Source organism: Drosophila elegans, unplaced genomic scaffold, assembly GCF_018152505.1.
Source record: "Drosophila elegans isolate 14027-0461.03 unplaced genomic scaffold, ASM1815250v1 contig_814, whole genome shotgun sequence".
NCBI classification, from domain to species: domain Eukaryota; kingdom Metazoa; phylum Arthropoda; class Insecta; order Diptera; family Drosophilidae; genus Drosophila; species Drosophila elegans.
Genome location: NW_024546167.1, coordinates 20,886,736 through 20,909,802, shown reverse-complemented (window position 1 = coordinate 20,909,802; position 23,067 = coordinate 20,886,736). Strand labels below are relative to the sequence as shown.

General features: G+C 39.3%; 1 protein-coding gene and 2 non-coding genes across 3 annotated transcripts; 2 read left to right on the top strand and 1 right to left on the bottom strand.

The window, feature by feature from the left end:
• Nucleotides 1-2,124: 2,124 nt before the first annotated feature.
• Nucleotides 2,125-5,003, top strand: LOC108149173 (larval serum protein 1 beta chain). Its single transcript, XM_017276580.2, has 2 exons — nucleotides 2,125-2,440; nucleotides 2,685-5,003. Exons 1-2 carry the CDS (start codon nucleotides 2,231-2,233, stop codon nucleotides 4,848-4,850), a joined length of 2,376 nt encoding a protein of 791 aa, XP_017132069.1. The 5' UTR covers nucleotides 2,125-2,230; the 3' UTR covers nucleotides 4,851-5,003.
• Nucleotides 5,004-5,342: 339 nt separating this feature from the next.
• LOC121467898 lies at nucleotides 5,343-5,507 on the top strand. The gene has a single exon (XR_005977923.1). It is a non-coding gene; the product is annotated as a U1 spliceosomal RNA (small nuclear RNA).
• Nucleotides 5,508-7,071: 1,564 nt separating this feature from the next.
• LOC121467909 lies at nucleotides 7,072-7,236 on the bottom strand. Its single transcript, XR_005977934.1, has one exon. It is a non-coding gene; the product is annotated as a U1 spliceosomal RNA (small nuclear RNA).
• Between the last annotated feature and the right edge of the window lie 15,831 nt (nucleotides 7,237-23,067).

Sequence of the window (23,067 nt, the reverse complement as noted above, 5' to 3'; positions counted from 1 at the left end):
CCGTTTATTATGCAAAGGATCTTGGATGGAGAGCAAACTGTTTATGTTGCCTGCTTTTGGCCCATAAAAAGAAGGCGGTCTGCTGCGGTTCTTCGCCGGAAATCTCATTTTGTTTGTAAATCAGCAATTTGCAGCCGGGCACAGGACGTTCTCGATGTCGTTCTCGCCTCAGCAACACCCACACTTTTGGGACACACCCACACGCCGCTACACAGGGCATAAAAATCGTATTATTTTTGAAGATCTTACAGAGAAAAACACTTGATTCAAAGATAGGGTAATTCTAAATAATTTCTATATTTTGAAAACAATAAAAAGCTTGTTTGGCAATAATGCTTTTTCTCAGTTTTTATAGAGATTAATTTTTTGTTAAAGTAGAGAGTAAAGAGATATAAGACAGCACTTTAAAGTATATTTACTTTAAAGCAGCTTGAGATATATCCCAGCTTTTCTTCCCGTGCACACACTCACATTTTTAAACGCTCAATAAGATTGGAAAATTGATGGCGGTATTGCTCATTGGTTTGGTAACGCTTTCCCCTCATCCGGTTTTCCGATTTTCCGGCTACCCGTTCGCTTATCGCTCGGCAGGATTCTCCGGCAGCTACTCCACCCACTTGGTAAGTAAGTAAATCCCTCATTTTCAGTGAAAATAAAAATTGCCCCAGCAGCGTAACGCAAAATAAACACATTTAAGTTGCAAATTGAATTTTGCATAATCCCAGGCGCTGTAGCGATGCCACTTGGGCTGGGTTTTCTGGATTTCCCTATCCTGGGTCCGTCTTCGTCCTGTCCTGTCTGTCCTGTCTGTCGTCCTTTATTTTATTTTTTTTTTTCGGTACGGTGGCACTGGCACACTTCACATCAGCGCATGAGACGGAATTTCTGATTAGTTGCCATGGATTCCCCTTCTTCATCATCTGCCTGCCGCGCCCAACACTTTGCACTTGTTTACCCTGCTTTGACTTTGGCGGAATTCTATTTATTTTCAAAATTTCTTTTGGGACAAATTTCCCACACCACATGAATGTCACACACGCAGAAAGGAAGAAGAACTCTTCCTAGGCGTGTGATCCTGGGGGATTTACAAAGTAGCCGCGTAATTGAATTTACTTTATACTTTGCCTGATTAGAAAAAGTTGATTGGATTTCACGCAGTCCCATATGCCGATACATCTTCAGACTGGAACTTGAGTCACCAGACTCCTTCGTCTGGCCCAAGACAATTATGGTTGCCAATAGGCTACCCAGATATTCGGTTATTAATAGTATTTTGATAGGCTTTAAATTAAGCCTTATTACAATTTATAGTTTGCTGATAACTAGAAATATATAAAATATACAAATTTATTAACTAGAGAGTAGCAAACAACTAGGAATCATAACTTGAAATTTATAGTTTTTCTGAAAGTACTATTATTTTCATTGCATTTGCACATGACTCTTGGCAGTAAATATACAAAACTAGTTTTATTTTTAACATAAAAACAACAACTTTAAAAACAAAACCAGTTTGATCAGAATATATTTTTCATCCAAGATAAAGATACAAATATTGACGTAATAATCTATAGATTGCATTTGCAGATGGGTCTTGGCAACAACAATTTTGAAAATAATGTTCTTAACTTAAGAGAAGAGAATCAAACCAATAGAAAGTGGATAATGTAACTTCTAAAAACACCTATTAAGCTTTCAAAATAAAACCAGTTGTTCCCTTTAATCAAACTATATATCTCCATCCAAGACAAAGACACAAATTCTCCTAAAATAAATATGCAAAAACACAAATGCATGGAATGGAATTTGAGATTGCGGGACACGGATTTAATTTAGCTTGACGTAATAGCATTTTGATTGCATTTGCAGATGGCTCTTGGCAACAAGAATCGATAAGTGGGTACCAAACACGAGTTCAGGTGATAAGAATGTATAGCTGACGACAGCTGCGCAGCGAATTTGGTGACAGATGGCGCGATCGGAGCACCTGAGATACACCCGATGACCCCTGAACTGTACCTGAACTGCGATATCTCGTCTTAAATTCGAAGCTCTAAGCCCCAAGTATCCCATTTTCGTAGGCGGTACTTTGGGTATAAAAGCAGCCCCATCGGCGGCACTAAGGCAACAGTCTTTAGGCATTGGATCCACTGGGTGCATCTGATCCGGAGCAGTTGAACAGTTGAGCAGACGAGTGTAGTAGCAGTAGAGGTTGCAGGAGTCCGTCAACATGAAGATCGCCATCGCATTGCTGGCCTGTGTGGGCCTGGTCGCTGCGGCCAGTTTCCACCAGACCCACGAGGTCAAGATCGCCGACAAGGTCTTCTTGGAGAAGCAGAAGTTCCTCTTCGAGATCGTCTACCGCGTGGAGGATCCCCTGATGTTCGAGGAGTATATCAAGAAGGGCGATAAGTTCTACTTCGAGGAGTCCTACTACACGGTGAGTAATCATAAGATTAGCATAAGTTTACTTAAAAAAAAAAAACGAAAGAGTGGTTAAATTTAGAATTTAATTGAACTTTTTTTTTTGATATTTTAAAGTTTAAAACAAAAAATCCAATATTCGCATTAAAGCCTTGTGTTTATATACGTAGCAAAATCATTTAAACATAAACCTTTTGGTAGTCAATCCTAGGAGTTTCATAATCCCTAAAAATCCCGTTTTGCTTTTCCTCCCATGACAGCACTACGACCTGTACATGAAGAAGTTCTTCGAGGCGTACAAGGCTCACGCCCTGTTGCCCAAGGGCGAGTTCTTCGGCGCCCTGGCCATGTCGCATGCCAAACAGGCCCGCGGTCTGTTCAACTTCTTCTACTACGCCAAGGACTGGGAGACCTTCATGACCAACGTGGCCTGGGCCCGCATGCATGTGAACGAGGGCATGTTCGTCTACGCCCTGACTCTGGCTGTCATCCATCGCGAGGACTTCCACGGACTGATGCTGCCCTCCATCTACGAGATCTTCCCGCAGTTCTTCTTCAACAGCAAGTTCGTGTACGAGGCCGAGAAGTTCGACTACGAGATGTGGATGAAGATGACCATGTACGAGAAGGAGTACATGGATGTGTACTACAAGACGCATGCCCATGGTTATGGCTATGGAAACATGTACCAGACCACCGACTACATGTATATGAAGGACTTCAAGACCTGGCAGTGGTGGAAACTGATGGGTCTGGGCGAGCACTGGTACAGCGAGGACAAGTACATTCTGCGCGAAAACATCTACGAGTTCAACCAGGAGAGCAAGTGGCTGTCGATGATGAAGGATGTGAAGAAGTTCTACATGCCAGTGGACTACACGCGCGACCTGAACATCTACAACGAGGAATCCAAGCTGTCCTACTTCACCGAGGATCTGGGATGGAATGCCTACTGGTACTACCTGAACATGGACTACTCCTTCTTCTTGGACGGAACCACCTTTGATCTGAAGAACGACCGTCGCGGTGAATGGTGGTTGTACAATGTGCACCAACTGCTCAGCAGGTACTACATGGAGCGTCTGTCGCACGGATTCGGTGAGATCCCCGAGTTCTCCTGGTACCACCAAATCGAGATGGGCTACGATCCCCAGATGATCTACTACAACGGCATTGGCTACAGCTACCGCAAGAACTACTACGAGATGGAGACCTATGGCAACTTTGACATGCTCGACAAGATCACTGGGTTCGTGAAGCGCGTGCACAACATCATCGAGACGGGCTACTACAAGACGGCCGATGGTCACATGATCGATCTGCGCAAGCCCGAGTCCATCGAATTCATTGGCAACATGATGCAGGGCAATGTCGATGCCATGGACAAGATGTTCTACCAGTTCTGGTACATGCTCGCCCATATGTACTTCGCCGACACCGACTACCACCAGATGGACGTCTACCCGAATGTGATGCTGAACTTCGAGACCATGATGCGCGATCCCATGTACTACATGTTCTACAAGTCGATTGCCCAGGTCTACTTCCAGTTCATGCACTACCTGCCCAAATACACCAAGGAGCAGCTTTTGATGCCTGGCGTGACGTTGAAGCATGTGGAGGTCAGCGATCTGACCACCTACTTCGATCTGGTTGACATCGATGTGACCAACATGCTGAACGACAAGATGATCTTCCACGATGGCAAGTTTGTGTGGGACAAGTCTCTGTTTGCCCGCCAAATGCGTTTGAACCACAAGCCCTTCACCTACACGTACACCATCGAGTCCGATAAGGTTGAGAAGGTTGTGATCCGCGCTTTCCTGGGACCCAAGTTCGATGAGTTCGGCAAGACCATTTCGCTGGCGGAGAACCGCATGAACTTCATGGAAATCGATGAGTTCTTCTACGAACTGAAGGCCGGCAGCAACATGATCACCCGCAAGTCCAGCGAATTCTACTGGACCGCCAAGGATCGCACCACCTACACCGAGCTGTACTACTACACGATGATGGCCTTCGACGGCAAATACGACTTCCCTCTGGACATCAGCGAGCCCCACTGCGGCTTCCCCGATCGCCTTGTTCTGCCCATGGGCTGGAAGAAGGGCATGCCCATGCAGATGTTCTTCATGGTGGTTCCCTATGTTGCCCCCAAGTACGAGCAGTTCTCCACCTTCGACTACACCTACTCGTGCGGCATTGGATCTGGCGCCCGCTTCGTGGACAGCATGCCATTCGGCTATCCCTTCGATCGCGAGATCGACGAGTACGAGTTCTTCGTGCCCAACATGTACTTCAAGGATGTGGCGATCTACCATGCCGACACCACCGAGAAGTACTACCAGTACAAGAGCTACTCGAACTACGGCCACTTCGACTACACCTTCTTCAACGATTACTACACCAAGTACTTCAAGTTCTAAGCGTTGTCGTCGTTGTGTGTGCGACCACGGATTTGGAATGCGAAATATGACCATCAAACGAACGAACCAACCATTGAGCGGATGTATTTATGTCTGATGTTTAGTATATAAGTTGCGCAAAAAGTCTAATAAACTTTCGAAAAACCAAGAAAATGTAGTGGCGTTTTGTATTTACTCTTACTTTTAGGAATTTTAATGTTTTTATATATTAATTATTATTAATCTGGGTTACTTACAGTTTATAAAAACAAAAAGTCTTATGAAATAAAAACCAAATTGGTACAGATAATAACTAACATAAAGTGTAACCATTTTGAAATAATCGCAACACTGGCAAAATAATCTTTTTCTTTAGAACTAGTTATAAATATATCATTCAGTGTCACTAACATACTTTTGGGAGTGAGTGTTTTTTCGCAGCAACCTAAATAAAATTCCCAACTGGTTCTAGCACTTTCCGCAAGGAAAACCAACCCCAGAGAAGAGGAAAGCATACTTACCTGGCGTAGAGGTTAACCGTGATCACGAAGGCGGTTCCTCCGGAGTGAGGCTTGGCCATTGCACTTCGGCTGAGTTGACCTCTGCGATTATTCCTAATGTGAATAACTCGTGCGTGTAATTTTTGGTAGCCGGGAATGGCGTTCGCGCCGTCCCGACATGAGAAATGCATTTACATTTTTAAAACAACACAACATTCTTAAATAATGTTAAAAGTATAATGTTCTTAAATGTTCAGTAACGGCTGGGCTGAGTAGCTTGACTAATTTGCTCTCCGTTCTGATACTGCGCGAATCTCGTTACCCCTTCTCCAAACTCAGCTGCTTAAAATATTTACTTATTGAACTGAAGAATTTGTTATATTATTTTTCTTACCGAAAGACATATTTGACAAATTTAATAAATTAAATGGAAATTTTTATAGTTTAAAAATATAATGTTTCAAATTTCACAATTATTCGCTTTGATTTTCATTCTGCGCTGTTTTTAGTTATTTTTAATGTGAAAATTTTAGGTATTTCCTGACCAATTCTGTTACATAAATCAAAGAAGAACTTGTTAGCTCCCGGACAAAAACAAATGTTATATGTCCAATGTCCAAGTGCTAACAAATTTTCTGAAATGTATTTTTTATATATATACAATACTTCCTTTTCAACATATTCTTCATAGTTAAATTATACAATAAATATTGCATGATTTAATATTAAAATAATGTGAAAAATATTAGATACAAATTGGTTCTGTTTATTTTAAATTTATTATTTTTAATATTTTAAATTAAATTTTTAGATGTTTAAACAATTCCAAAAACACTAAAAATTTCACATTAAAAATAACTAAAAACAGCACAGAATGAAAATCAAAGCGAATAATTGTGGAATTTGAATTTTGAAACATTATATTTTTAAATTTTAAACTAACTAAGCTGTCATTCTGGTATGAATAAAATATAAAATATATAAAAAAGTAATTGGAAGCAATTGCTTTTGTGAGAAAACGTTGTAAATCCAAATTTCACAATTATTCGCTTTGATTTTCATTCTGCGCTGTTTTTAGTTATTTTTAATGTGAAAATTTTGGTGTTTTTGGAATTGTTTAACATCTAAAAATTTAATTTAAAATATTAAAAATAATAAATTTAAAATAAACAGAACCAATTTGTATTTAATATTTTTCACATTATTTTAATATTAAATCATGCAATGTTTATTGTATAATTAAACTATGAAGAATATATGGTGTTGAAAAGAGTGTATTGCATGTATATAAAAAATAACATTTCAGAAAATTTGTCACTTGGACATTGGACATATAACATTTGTTTTTGTCCGGGAGTTAACAACAAGTTCTTCTTTGATTTATGTAACAGAATTGGTCAGGAAACACCTTTTTGGGTGAGAGTTTAACAAGAACTCCGTTTTTCAATGATGAAACAATATATTTTTAAATTTGAAACTTGAAAAATTTCCATTTAATTTATTAAATTTGTCAAATATGTCTTTCGGTAAGAAACATAATATTACAATTTTTTCAGTTCAATAAGTAAATATGTTAAGCAGCTGAAGTTTGGACAAGGGGTAACGAGATTAGCGCAGTATCAGAACGGAGAGGAAATTAGTCAAGCTACTCAGCCCAGCCGTTACTGAACATTTAAGAACATTATACTTTTAACATTATTTAAGAATGTTGTGTTATTTTAAAATTTAAATGCATTTCTCATGTCGGGACGGCGCGAACGCCATTCCCGGCTACCAAAAATTACACGCACGAGTTATTCACATTAGGAATAATCGCAGAGGTCAACTCAGCCGAGGTGCAATGGCCAAGCCTCACTCCGGAGGAACCGCCTTCGTGATCACGGTTAACCTCTACGCCAGGTAAGTATGCTTTCCTCCGCTCTGGGGTTGGCTTTCCATGCGGAATCGGCTAGAACCAGTTGGGAATTTCATTAAGGTTGCTGCGAGAAAACACTCACCCCCGAAAGTATGCCGCTCTAAAGTTGTAGTTTGTTTTATAACTCTGCGCTAAATGAAACAGATTTCGACTTAAGTAAGCATTTATATGAACCTCTTATCGGTTGTTAAATCGTCTTTATGCCTATCTCACCACTAAACTGTTTACAAAGTTTACTTGTTAGAAACAACATGTTTAGATTAAATGATGAACATTTTTGACTATAATTGTTATCTAATGCTTAATAATAAGTATAGTTATTATTATGAAGCTGTTAAAATGTAAACGTTTTTATCTAAAGGTCATCTAAACTTTGATTTTTTAAAGCGAATCATGTGAAATGATAAACCAAATTCAAATTTGATTTGCATTTAAAAACAAAGCAATCACAATGATTCACAACAATTTTACAACCCGCAAAAATTTCGAGAATCGAAAAACATTTCAAATGGTGAGAATAAACCAGCGGGATTTGGTCAACCTGGAAAAGAAGCCGAGCAATCGCCTAAACCCGATATTTATGGGAATATTAAATGGTTTTTCACAATTTCACAAGCCGCAAAAAACTAATAATCGAAATAGATTCAGAACCTGGGAAATTCGATGGTAAGAGTGGATCAGCGGGACATGGCACTACGAAAAAGTGCTTTAATTTATGGCAATTACAAATTGTTATTAGAAATTTGCGGTCAACGAGTGCACACAACCGCAGGTAAATTAAAAATCAAATGGGAAATGAACCAGGAAAAAGGCCTGAAAAAGCAAAAGCAAAAATTATTGTTGACATAAGCCGCATTCGGTATGTTGTGTGTGTGTGTGTGTGCCTGAATTGTTTGCTGTTTGTTTGCACATCGGGATGTTTGTTTGATTGCGGACCACTTGTGTGTCCTTTGCATTATTCCACAACATATTGTGAATGATAACAGAAGAGTGGACTCGCGCTGAAGGACTCGCTGGAAATGAATAATTAAACTAACAAACATGGGCCATCAATTTAGCCTCTGTCGCTCTGCTTTTGATAAGCACTTGACAAAACGCTAATGAAAGAGACAAGTGGAGCGACGCACGGTGGCTGCTGCGTGTTTGTGTTTTTGCGGCATTTTAATTAATAAATGTGCATCCAGTTTGCCGCCGGGCCAACCGCCATTGAGCGACCAACGAACTTTGCCACATTAGCTGCAATTCAACTTTATCAATAGGCTTCTAATTAACTCGGCTCGGCACATTGGCAAAACTTTTGGACACAGTTCGCCCCGAAGAACCTCTAGCTACAACAACTGCTGTTTTCTGATGAGTTTGCTGATCTAGTTTTCGTGTTTTCATGTTTAATCAATTCAAACGCAGCGCTACGGGAAAGTTATGTAATGCCCTTTTATCTACTCAGTGCGTCACGTAATTCAGCGCTTATACCCGTCGGGAATACATATTGGTGGACATCAATACACTCGGAAAAATAACAGAAAGACAATCAACAAACATATAGAGCGGTAAAAATAAAAGTAGATTTTTTTAACAATCGAATATAGTTTGGATGGCACTTTCTAAAAACTTTGTTATATTTTCGTGAAGCTAATACCATTAACTTAATGTGAAAATTTGACAATCAGCATTTAACATACGTATAGTATTTTAAAATATTTAAAATAGATTGAGAAAATATTTTTTTTAATTTTTAATCTTATAATTATATTGGACATTAAAAACTTATTTGTTTTAGTTAAAAGATGAACAATGGTTTATGGTTATTTTTATAAATTGGTAGATGTTAATCTTTTAATACTTTTTACACTCATAAATGAAATTGCCTTAATTTTAGGACAAAGTTGCCTTTGCATTATGAAAATTGTCTTATATATGAGTCTTCCATACAAAATGGTTAAAAATAAACATTTTTCTATTCTTAAATATATGATTTTAAGCACTTTACAAAGTCCACCTACTACTATTTTTACCTTTTAATTCAAAGTTCTTAAGGTATATAAATACATATAAGTTTTTAAGATGTAAAAATATATATATTTATTTGTTTCACAATCTCTTGGCAATTACTTCAAATTTTAATTCGGCAAGGATCACCGTGGGTGGTATTTGAAGCGAATTCGAAGCATTCTCTCGAAGGGCGTCCGAGTGCGTTATTCGCGTAATTATTACAGCATCAGGCTGCTTGCTGCCACCGCAGATGGAAACTTTTTCGCCGAGCAAGCAGCGAAACTTTGCCATCATATTTTCTAGCTGCCGTGTCGTGTCCTTTGTGAGTGGCCTAGTTCTCTGGCGGACCCAGTGTTTCTGGCCAGGAAGCGAAGGATACGAGAGTGGGCAGCATAAGCAGGGATAAGTGCTCCTGAGTGGACAGGACTCATTGTGCGCCGGCCTTCATTAGAGCTGACTGAGCGCATAATAAACAAGAAGCAGTAGCAATCGCTTCGCAAGAAATTCGACTTATTTTCCTTTGCGGACAACGGACTTTTGCTTTTTGTTCCGTTCGGGCGGAGGTGTGTTTAAAAGCATTTCCATGCTAAAACAAAAGGCCATTCAATAGGATTTTGCCTTTATGGGACTGGCTGCCCAAATGCGGCTTAAGTTAGTTCCTCCTCCTCATCCCTTTTCTTTTTCCACCCACCTTGCAGGCGGAGAAGGAGGAGCAGTCCTTTGGCCAGGACATCCACAGTTAGCACTCTCGCATTATTTACATGCTTGCCCTCCTCTCAGTATATTTGCTCGTCCAAAGTCGCCTTTTCTTCGTTTCCTCTGTTCTCAGTGAAATTCTAAACCTTTTATTGGGCGGCAGAGAGGTCGTGGTCTTATGCACTGCTTCACTCACAAACGAAGCTTTTAAAATATTCATAGAATTGCTTTAATAACGGCAAATGAGCAAGCCAAAACGATCCAGTCAGCCCCAAAATGTCATTTTGGTTTGACTATGCACAGTCAAAAAAAAAAGATATTTTTTAAGGATTGCAATTTAGGGATTATTTGTAAAGCTAAAAAGAAATCCTATACAAATACATACAAATTAAACCCAATATATATCTAATATTTTTTGCATTAACTTAAATATATAAATATTTTATTGGTCAATTTAATATGCATTGTATTTCATATTATTAAGTATACAAATTATGTTTACTATTTCAATTTTTTTTATCAATGTAGAATTCAATTTGCTACCCAATTGACTTTAATTTAATTTAAATACGTTATATACAATATATTTATTTGAATATATATATTTATTTTTTACCATACTATAGTTTTTATCAATGTAGAATTCAGTTTGCTATCCAATTGTCTATCTCTATCGAAGGCGGATGGCATATGGACTGAGAGAGGGAGGAAAAGGGGGAGTAGGCCACAGGTTATGCGGCAAAAAGCAATTTTTATTTACCAGAGGGCTCCGCCGCTGACTCCGTTGGGTTGACTGATTGGCGAGACGGCGCCAGAGCGCAAATACTGGTTTACTAAGACTTAGACCGGCGACCGGAGACAAACGAGGCGTCCATCTGAAGATGCGACCACCCCAATATAAAGCTCATCTCCCCCTTCATCAGTCGACTCCATTGGGTTGGTATGCAAATCAGGGACGACGACGCCGTCGTCGTCGAGCAGGAAGTTGATTAAATGACAAAATAAATAGAAAGTGAAGGATAATGTCAACATTCTAAGTGGTTTTCTTTTAAAAAGCTTAACTGACAATGAACCGCAGGGCAGCGGTCGTCGTCCCGCCATCCCCCCTTAAAAACTTCGGGTTTCCACCGACCAGCGACCACGGCATCAAGTTGAATAAATTATTTTTGTGACTGGCGGGCAGGCTGGAATCTAGAATCTGGATGGGGGAAAAGCTGCGGGAGTCGGCGGAATTCAAGACACGAGTCCTTGAGGTCGCTGCCACAGGAAATTGACTTTGATAGTGCATGAAATTTGATGATAATTTAACATTTTTCAATTTGGGTTTATGGTCCCCAAAACCGACGTGGCGGCTACACTTGAAATAATTGGGAATGTATCTTGCTCTTCAATTAGGGTTTTTAAAACATCGATAGTTTTGGCTATCGAAGGTGGCTACTATCGATTATATCGATAGTGTCAGATAAAATAGAACGAAATATCTATAAAAACTAAAAACGCTGATTAACAAAATTTGTGTAGAGCGTTAGCATAGATGGTGATCTCAAAACATCGATGTTGCTAAATTCTTTGATCATCGATGGTATCGATAGTGCTATCGATTGTTCTACCAACTCAATCAAAAATTGTATACGTCACTAATGTAAATTGTAAGGGAAATTGGGGAACAACTAATGTACTAAGACTAATAAAAAAATTGAAGATTACATATATAAGCTATGGAATTTCAAGGTTTACATTCTGGGAAAATAATGGTTTTGATGGCTCTATCTTTTGTCTATAATTTTTTAATCTTTCTCGTTTGGTTTTTTTCCAGTGCAGCCCTACATGAGGCCGCTTGAAGTGCATGGGGATGATAAGGGATAAGGGTGCTAGTTGAAGCATCCCCGACGTCGGCTAATGAGCTGCCCTTATTAAATTGAGCGTGCGGAAATGTTGGACAACGCCAAAGTCTCTTATCCTCTGACAGCGGCAAATTGTTTTGCCCGCTGACAAATGCCGCTTTGAGCCGTTTTTGTGTCGCCGGTTTAATTGAAAAAGAAGTCCCGCTGGGAGCCTCTTTGGCGCTGTTCCTAATTGGTTGCCCCGGATGCAGCAGATCCACTTTGATACAATGTCCGGTCTTCGAAGAGAAATAGTGGCGACACGTATGCATCATTAAGTCGCTGGCCAGACGCCAAGTCTGCCCTTTCGGTTGATTTAGGTGGCACGTGATTAGCTGGACTTACAAATGCACTAAGAGAATGTACAATTGTTTAAGTAGAACTAAAATTCAAGATCTATCTAAAAAAAATATTTAAAAAACGTACCGATTTACAATGCTTAAAAAACAGAATAAATAAATCCACTCAATACAGATCAAATATGTTTTCTTTGACCTTTAAGTTGAGCTAATGATAAGGGGTGTCAGTTGGCAAGCAACCACTTCGCGCTCAGCAATCTTGTGCTGTGTGTGCACAGTTGTTTCAGTTCGTGCTTTTAAAATAATGAAAATCTTTTCAGCATTACTTTTTCTGCTGATTTGGTGAATCTCACAGAGTCACAGAACAGAATCCTTAAATTAATGCCGACTATCCCATAGTTTCAAAATTTTAAATTGTCTCCTATAGATTATAAGAAGAACAGAATTTAATGTAGATGATATAAGGGGATCCGGTTGTGGCTGTTTTGATGCTTGTCAAACAAATTATAAGCCACTGACTCAACTCAAGTGCCTCAACGAAAGCGGTTTACCCACTTGTGTTCATCGTCCTCCCGGCTCAATCTCAATGCTCATTTCCAACCTCATCCTGGCTGTTGGTTGCGTTTCGTTGTAAACTTTCCATGCTGCCTCTGCCAAAAGCAGCTTATGGCTAATCCGCATATGGCAAACTATATAATATACATGAGAGCAAGTCTCAGGACCAAGAAAATACCGAGGGCAGGGGCAGTTTAATGGAACTTTCGGGATGCAAAACTCTCTCAGAACCTGACAAAGCAATTTCCACAGTGACACATTTCCTAGCCACACGGAGACGAGAGAAACGACGAGCCACTCGAGTTTCGAGTGCAATTTATTTGCTACGTGCATGTAAATAAATACAAATATACGTATAAGCATAAATAATAAAAACATATTAGTGCACATTTTAATTCGTTTTTATTAAAATGCGCGCAGAGCAGTCGGACGGGGAAAATGGGAAATGGGGAAAATGGGAGCTGTCTGTCTGTTTGGTTTGCGGCTTGGCTGCCTGTCAGTCTCGTTAGTGGGTTAAAAAGTGGGTGGTGGCTAATGGGGGGGGCGGGTTGCGGGGGGCTAACCGGGGGGGTGGGAGAGGCACTGAAGTGAGGAAGACGCACTTACATCAGTGCACAATTTTTTTACATTAATGTGTAAAGTGCTCTGCTACAGATACAGATACAAATACAGAGCGTGTGCCGTCGAGGGAAATTAAAATAAAAGGCAACACACAAACAAACAAACTATAGCAAATGCCACTACAACTATATGAGCTTCAATATGTCACAGTTGAGGACATAAAAATATGGCATTAACTATTGAAATGTGATCTTAGGAGTGATAATATTGAGGCTAAAATAATATGTTATTAAAACATTTAATTTTTAATTTTTTTTTCAGATTTCAATTTAAGTTCCCCGATATTTTAAAAACTAGGCTTCAAAATGCCATAATTAAATAAAATAAGACCAATTCCTTTGTCGTACAAGGCGATGTCGGATTTACTCCACCAGTTTAGTTTACGCCCATCTTTCCTTAACAAACTTTGGAAACAATAATAGAGCACACAGCTTTCCATTTCTGGATATTTTGATTTCTAATCTATTAAAATTTTTAATTGGAAAGGATTTTATACGCATAATACACACTGTTACCTTGCATACAGCCCTTTAGTTAGTGTTGGTGGACTATCTCGCAGATGGGGAAATGCAATTTCTGACTTTATGCTGTTCACTTTTCACTTTTCCCAGGTCCATGTCCAAAATGTGGGCGATGCATAAAAAGGCGAAACATGAAACATTGGTGCGGAGCCAAGTGAATTGCGGTCTAATGGGTTGTCTTTCCAGCTCGACGGCGGAGTGCAGAAGCGTGTAAGCTTCCGTTGTCGCAGTTCTTTCGCCCTTCCCCATGTAGAAAATTGTGTTTGAAACTATAAAACCGTACTCTTTAATCAATCGGCGTTATATTTTTTTGTTTTCTGAACCCATAATTAATGCTTCAAAGAGCAGTTTTTCATTGATGAGGAAACGGAAGTGGAAGAGGAGCCTGCCCCGCTTCACTTGACAAGTGTAGCATGAAATGAGTGCGCGACATATTCATAAATTATGCTCCTTTCATTGCCAATTAGAAGGTCCTGAATACGGGCGGCAGCGAAAAACGCCACGTAGCAGCCACACGACAACCCCAAATGAAGCCAATTAGTTGACGTAATGTTAACGACAATCACGATGATGGTGGGGCCCAAGTGCAGGTGCTGCTGGAGTTTGGGGCAAGAGGAGGAGACACTTTTTGAACTGCCTGCAAATGGAAACATTCGAAGCTGCGCCATGACGACGAGTTGCACAGAAAAAAAAAGAGAGACTAAAAAATAATTCAAATTAAAAGAAATGTCTAAAATGATTACCATTAGCATTAAACAAACGGTAATGTCATATATCTCACGTTTTAAATGGACGGATTTTGTTTATTAGGTTGAAAACCTACTCAAAACTTTATAGTAGAATCAGTCTCAGTGAGATTCGTCACTAAATGGTCTTGTGTCCGTAATTGAATAAGAGCGTGATATTGCTTTTCTATAATAAAGGACCAAATTCTTAGTTCGATTCGTAAAATATTAAACTACAAGTTAATAAAAGATTTCTTTTAGCTTGTTTTTACAAGTGTATTTGAACCCCAGACAGGTGATGGGCGTTGGGCGGTGGCTTCGAGCAGCTAATTAATACGCGCCGCTGCACCACAGAAAAGAGGAAGGAATGTGGCAGTGACACGGTAGTAGTGGTCCTGGACCTGGACCCACCAACTAGAATGCCTGGCTCAAACTGTCAGCTTTTCCATCGCGACCTGTAATGAGCGTTCAGAGTTAATTGGCGTGCAAGAAAGTGGGTGGGCTTGTGCACAACGACAAAAAAAAAAAAGCAAATGGCCAGGCGGCAGCGAGAAACTTGACAAAATTTTATGCGTCTCAAAGACATTAATTAGAAGTAATTGGTGCGGCCTAATGAGCTTGTTTGTTGGTTGGTTTGCTATTCCCTGGCCAGGCAATTTGCAACGACTTCGAGTGGATTTATAACCCTTCAATACCCCCAACACCCCACCCTCTGCCCTTTGCTGGCAATCAACTCATATTTCATGGCATGCTCGGCTGTCATTAGGCGCGAAAGCTACGAATTGAAACGCGAAAAACAATCAAAACTTTTAATAAAAGAAAGCCCAGGGAAAAACCGTCGATGGAGAACGAATGAAACGAACAAAATCGAACAGGGCGACGCACACAATCGTAAATATTCCCACCCATTTTAGCTTTGTTTTTATGCGATTTCAATCAAGAAACTCGAGGAACCATTCTGATATGGAAAGGTTGCAACAATTCGAAGCGGCGCCGCCTCAAATGACGCGCGAAATGAAATGAAAATTTCCCCCATTTTCCCACCCCCACAGACTAGAAAACTAAAGTGTAACACTTGAATTGTTGTTTGTGTTTCGATTTCTGTTGTTTTCTTTTTCTGCTTTTTTTTTTTTTTGCCAGCCAGCCAGCCAGCCAGCCATTTTCCATATTGAACTCTGACACGCAACATGCAAACGATACTGTATTGATGGTGGGGCGGCTTATATAATGAAATATGCCAACTTTGATGATGTGTCATATCGCACGATTGAAATACTAGACGAAAACGAGCCAAGAGTCGCACACACAAAGGGAACTCAACTTTGATTCATTAAAATATTTCGGTAATGCGATGGATGGGCGATTTATGCAATGTTCCTTTGACTGAGAGCACAAAATGGAATGGGGAAATGGGAGGTTTCCCGTAATTGAGTTCCCCTGACAACAAAGCGGTTTATATGCCATAAATTGACTTTTATGTCGGTGAATTGAGGAGGCGAACTGAGGATTGGTAACGTTGACAACGCGATATACCTGCATATGCTTAGAATACAGAGTATGTGGAGCATCGATGATGGGAGGAGACGTGAATGGAAAGCAGCTTACATCAAACTAACGAACAGCTCATTGGCATCCAAAGCCAGATGCGTTGCAAATAAATAAGTATAAACAGCTGGGGTAGTCAACTAAGCCTCTAAAAGTATACTATGTAGTAAAGTTATTTAACAAATATTACCTAAGTAGTGCGATATTACCTTTCTTTTAAATGACCAGATGGCCGGTTATTTAAGACACTGATTCATTGGTAAAACTATAGTAAATAAGCTTTAAAATATTCAAGCCTTAGCCCCATTTTTTATAAAAATAATATAGGTTTAAATACTAAAATATATATTTTTAAAGTTCTTAAATTGTGAATAAAACTTTAAAGTTCGAGGGCTAGTAAAGAACTTCGGTAGACATTTTAGAAAAATTAACCTGCTAAATGACCCTTGAAATTTAATTTTTCCCTGCAACATAAAAAAACCTAATGCTTAAAATGTAATTTTAGTTCTCAGTTTAAGCAAGAACCGCGCAGTAAGCTTTTTCTGGTCATTTATTTCTTGGTCGGCGGCTTTTGTTTGTGCGGCGAGTGCTTTTGACGTGGTCGTAATTACAAAAATTTCGGTACGTTTCCCTGAGCGGACTCCGTCAAAATGCTGACACGCCCCGGACCTCAGAGCCTCGGGGGTTTTTTCCTCAGAAAAATGTGAAAAGGCGTGGAGGAGCCATGGAATTATTTGCATTTGATGCTTGCTATCCGCGGGCATGGATTATGATGATGTGGATGTGGAGGGCCAACCAATGCAGCTAACCATAAATAGCGGTTATCGGAAATAGGGATTCCGGGCCAGGACCGTCCACCCCCCCTTTTTTTTGTGCTCCCCCCTCGATTCGTGCAACACATACAAATGTGGCGCATTTATTTTAATCCTTGGCCAGGAAGGACTAGCTCTCGGCGAACAGGATGCGATGGTCGTGGGACCACGGGGCGCATTAGTAATCGGAGCAGGGTGAAGGTGGGTCGTTTTGTGCTGGAGCCAGAAGCGCCTGGGGAGCAACAAAGTTGCGGATTCATAACTCTTTCATTTGGCCATATCTGCACATTTTTTCCATGCTGAGCAACCCATCTCGATCCATGCTGTAGCTGTAGCTGTAGCCATACCCATACCCATTCCCACCGCCCACTGAAGCCTGGCCTCGTAAAAAGCGCGCCGAGATTGGCATTTGGCTTTCGTTGCCAATATCCTTCGCGTCCTTTCCATCCCTTCCGCCCCATTTCTGGCCCCCTCCATTCACCATTCTCCATTCCATTTGGTTCATGGCTTGCTCTTGCCAAGGCATTCATCAAATTCAAGTCATGTTATCGCAGAAAATGAAACAAATTTTTGCAATTTGATTGCTTTTCGTGTTGATGGCATGAGAACCAGACACTGAGAGAAATTTGGCCAAAATAGAGATAATATGCTATACAAAATATGTAAAGATTTTTAAATATCATTTCTGATATATTTATAGCTGTAAAAATATTTAAACTTAAGATAAAACAAAATTTTATTTAATGCGAGTTTTTTTGATAAGTATAATAGTATAGAAAAAATACATATTTATTTTGAAACAATTTGTCTAATTTGTAATAGGTCTTTTAAAATTTACCTATGATTTTAAAGCATTGCCTTTTGTATAATTTTACTCTTAAGTTTGAAATAATTTTGCCGATTCTTTCGAAGTCTTAATATACATTAATAAAAAAGTCGCACATTAAAGCTATACAGTTTTTAATAAAAGGAAAAGCCTATTGTTATTTTTACAAACGTGAACTCACACATTTTTGTTTCAAACATTCTTTCGATTTGTAGTAAAATTCAAACTTAATAGTTTGACTGTATAGATTTGTTTTTTTTATATTCATTCTTTTATTTCACAAATTAATTTTTGTTCTTTTTTTGAGTTTTTTGTTTAACTGTACCCCGAGGATACACTGGAACAGGGGGCGTGGCAATAAGCGCACTATGCTGAGGGTCCGCCCACGTATTAAATATGCATGCCTATGCGATGGGTCGAGATTTCTGCCGAGTTATGAACTTCCTGCCTGATTATGCGAAATTTTTCATATTTTTTACGTGCCTAACAACCAAATGGAGCAGAGCACAGACTTCGATTGCCGCCATATCAGGTGAATGATATTCGATGTTCTTGCGCCACCTTAATCATATTCTCTGCGGTCTGTTTTACATGCAGGAGGGAAAAACACATGAGTGAGGGAAAAGCAGTAGCCGTAGAACCGTATATCATTTGCCTGCGGGAAGCAAGCCGTTGTTGTTTTATTTCAAAAGTTAATTTCGCACTTTATCATCGACGGAGCAGCCGCTCAGCTCAGTCAACGGCTTGTGGGAAATGAAACTTTTCAGCGGAAACGGAAGCTGTACACGTCCTCCGATTTTCCTCCATCGCCTCCAATTGCAGATATTCCTGGCCTGGCCAACTTTTCCTCGGCTTGGTGTGAATAAAGTAAAACAAATGAAAAGGCTTTTCCCATACCCCCCTTTTCCCCACTTGCTTTTCTTTGGCAACAATTGCATTGCGGTAAACAATATTTCTGTTATCTGGGCACCAGGGTGGTATACTTTACAGCTTCGTTTCCGTGCCCATTTTTATTGTTGGCTGAAAGGCAGCCAAGTGTTCAATGCACAACTTTTAGCGCAATTGTTAAAAGAATTAAAAGGAGGGAGAGACAGGGTAAAACAAAAGCCAGATATGATAACAGCCAGAGGACCAGAACCGGAAACGGAAGGGAGCTGCCATAGACTCCGGTTAGAGTGGAACATGCGAGAGAAATGTGCCGTGACGTCGTGGCAAATGTAATGGAAAATGGTCACAGGATCCAGATCCACCTCATCCTGCTCCTCCTGTCCTGCTGTTGTTGTTGGCCGGCAACTATTTTTATGCAGCCTGGCAGGCAATGTGTAACGCGCCGTAGAAAACAACGACACCATTCTTGGCTCTAGAGCTATTTATATGTTTATTCTCCTTTCGAGCCCTGACTATGATTTCTGTGCCAAGTGCGTAAGTGCCAAGGGAGGGCTGGCAAAACCCCGGACTAACAAGCGACGTTTATTGCCATAAAACTTTACGACAAAAACTCATTTCCGTCACCAAAGCAAAGCGATAAATGTGATGGGGAAATCCACAGCGAAATCCACGGAAAAAAGTGTATGGGGTTGATTATTATATATTTTATATATAATATAATATAATCTAGACTTTGAAAGAATATTTTATAATTATTATCTTGTTCACACAACATAAGTTCAGGATATAAGATTTGTTGCGTTATAGGTTATATTTGTTTGGGGTTTGGAAAGTACATCTTAAAAGCGATTTGCTTGACTTTCTAAAGCTAAAGAAAAATAATTATTTTTACATCAAGAAGAGCTGAGCTTAATTTGATTTTAAATTAAAATAAATGTAAGGAAAATCTCTACCGAAATCAAACAAGAACTAAATTTTGAGCTGAAGGATTCGCGGTAATTTGTAACCAATGACAGTTTCTTTTTTAAATTCTTATATTAAACTTGATCTATTTAATAATATGTTCCTTAAAGTTTTATCATAATGTCTTTTTTTAAATTTAAATACTACACTAAAGAAACTATTGAATAATATGTTTTTTTAAGTTTAATTAGAATATCGGCTCGAGTATCGAATAGAGGCCTAATTTTTCTTCGCCTGTGGGGCGTCAATTGTGCAATGAATCTAGGTGGGGACTTTTGGCTCTCAGCTACATATGTCGCAGAAGTCGCATCCGGAACGGAAGTGGAGCACTCAGCAGCAGCGGAAGAGCCACAACTTGAGCCATTTGTCAGCTGGTGGCATTTGGCTTTGGATCTGCTATGCAAATGGAGGGGGATCGGCTCATATAAAAATGCTAAAAATAATAATAATAATTCGGTTGACATTAGACGGGCGAAGAAGAAGGCGCTGCCGAGAAGCAATTTAATTATGCAGATAGTCTTGCCGGGAATTACCTGGCCGGCCGGCAGCTGAAAAAGCAGCCGGAGCAGGAGCCATTGCTCATTAGTGTCAATCTATTTAGCATAAATTTCAATTAAAGCAATATCCTGCAGCCAGGACACGACGATGAAGCCGACTTAGGACACTTTCGAAGAAAAATACGACTAAGGAAAGGAGTGCGGCGGAGAAAAAACAAGCGAAGCGAAGAAGGATGCAAAATTATGGCGCCCGCTGTTGTCATCACAGCCGCTCCCTTCTTTTTCTCGCCCACGTTGGCGTCTCATATTTCAGGAACGAACGCTCATTAAAATGCAAAATGAGACTAAAGTACAAGTATATTGGAAAACTCACGGAGTAAAGGTTAAAGGAGCGGTTAAAGTAGCTCTAGCTTGAGTCTTAGGGCACCGAGTGCCAATCATTGACCAAGGCAACCGCCACTCACAAATCCCGGCTAAGAAATGTACTCAAGACACTCAACAGTCGACAGTTGGTAGGAAAATAAATGCCTGGCGAAATTGGGGTTTAGTATACTCTTGCAAAGAACACTTTTGATACAAAATCGTAATGGCAATACATACTTTTTTTTGACAATTTTTAAATTAAACAAAATTGTATATTTTATAGAAAGTACATGTAAACATATTCTGTTGATTTTTGTAAATTTATTTTACTTTTTGTGTACAAATTTCGTGGTTTAATTAATGAGTCTTCTTATTTCGTTTTGTAAAATTTGCACTAAGCAGAATAGTTGTTTTAGAACAATTATTAAATTTAAATTTAATTAAAATATATATATATTTTTGTTTTTTATTATTAGATTTTATTTTCTTTACACAAAAGTACACGTAAACACATTCTGTTGATTTAAGCCTTACAAATATTTGCGAAATGCTATTGCAAATAATGTTTGATGAACTTTTTGGTACAACAATTTCCTTTTGTGTAAACATAATTTATGTAGTTTAATAATAAAGTCTAAATGTATTTTGTCAATGTCGCCAAAAATGTTGCTAAGAAAATTTCCAGGTAATTTAATTAATTTAAAAATTAAGTGGTCCAAATAATAGGTCTATGAAAAAAGTGTTTGAGGTTTTCAAAAACTCCCCAAAAAGAAACGTTGTTTTAACAAGTTCTAAAGTTAAAATTGAAACACATTTTTGGAGTTTAAAAAATTCTTTCTTGAGATAATGTCAAACTCTTGGAGGAAATCGTAATACCCGTGGAATGTAGAATAAATTGTCGTAAGTCTTACAGCCTTAGACGCCGACTGAAACTCAGACTCCTAGTCGCCCGTTATAAGAATGCTGCAATATTTCCGCACAGCTTACATGCCACAAAACCCAGCCCAGCCAAACAAACACACATAAGGAGACGCACTAAAGGATTGCTAGCAAGGAGCGCTTAGGAACTGACAGTTTTGTAAATATGTGTGCAGAGGTTCGCCTTCGGAAGGAGGAACTAACCGGCAAGCGGAAGGAAACAGTTAATACTTCTGTCTGTTATGCGCTTACTTCCTGTCTCCATTAAAAGTCATTCTTTCGGATAATCCTTTTGGCAACATTATGGCAAGTATTAAAACTTTTTTGCACTAGCCGTGTAGCATCATCATCCCTCTCAGTTTTTACCCCATAGCCATAGCCTAGCTGTGAGTTCTATTACCTTGCAAAAGTTTTGCAGATTCTTCTGCTGTTGTGGCCAGGATTTGGATTTGTTGTGCTGTGTGTGTTGCTGCGTGTTTTCTGTTCGTTGAGCTTTGCTGGGGACCTGCCTGAAGTAGGGATTTGGTGTGGGTTTCTGTTGGTCTAGTTGTTCTGGTGGCTCTTTGGTTCCTTTGGCCAGCTGCAGGGCATTCCATTCCATTCCATAGGTGGCCCCTTTTTGTCCGCTGTTGCCTCCGCATGATAGCCATAAATATTTCGTGTAATAGAAAATGTTTTGCAAGTGCTTGGTCCTGGCTCATTTTATTTATTTTTTTCGTTTTGTTGTACTCACTTCTTGGCTTTGGCTTGATTACGGCAGCGAATACCCGGCGAAGTTTTAATCGAAAAAAAAAGAAGAAAATAGCTCGGGAAATTCCACGCTAATGGGTATACAGTGTGGGGTATTCAATTCGGAATAGTTGCCATGGCTATGGTGAACATTTATCATCATCAGCCGGAGCTTGACTGGGGGCATATTGAATATTTGGATTTTGCCCAACTTCAAATGAATATTAACGGTTAGACGGGTCGGTGTTTTAACCTTCTTCCGGAATTGGGTGGGAATTATTCAAATTTCGACAAAAGGTGCCCAGGCTAAAACACGAAACGTGTTCGGCATTCACAAAATCCTTTGAGCAAACACAGTGGCAAAGGTTAAAGTGACACCAGCGGCAATATTGTTGCTTCCATGTTGTACTCCACAGCCATTAAAAAGTATGCTTGGCTGAATGCTGAATGGTACCTTTTATGCAAATCCAGGAACCTATGATGACTGGAAGGCGCCTTTTCTGTCCCCTTGTCGTTTTTGCCATGAAAAAGTGACACCTCATCGCTTTTCAATGAAGCACCTGGAACCAGAAGCTCTGCTCGTGGGTGACACATTCTGCGGCTGATTGAACCGTGTCCAAGCTTGATGGGTTCTGCTCCTCGGGGAGCTAATCACTGTTCCTTTGGCAGATGCCTCAGATAATGGTCTTGATTATCGTTATATTCTTCTTTTAAGTCCAGCGAAAAATTGACTGCTACATGTCAAATTATCAGGAACGTTTCTTTGTTAATAATAACTTAAATATCATTAAATGTTTTTATATAATTATTGATATACAAATATTTAGCAAAATTAAATATACATTAAACTGTTGGGTATGACATTTTTTAAATGTAAAGTTATAGTTTACAAATTTGTGATATTCTTATTTTTGAATTTAACAATTCTTAAGAATAGGTAAAAAAAATTAACTTCTTATTGAAATCACATAGTTTTTTGTGATACGAAGCAAA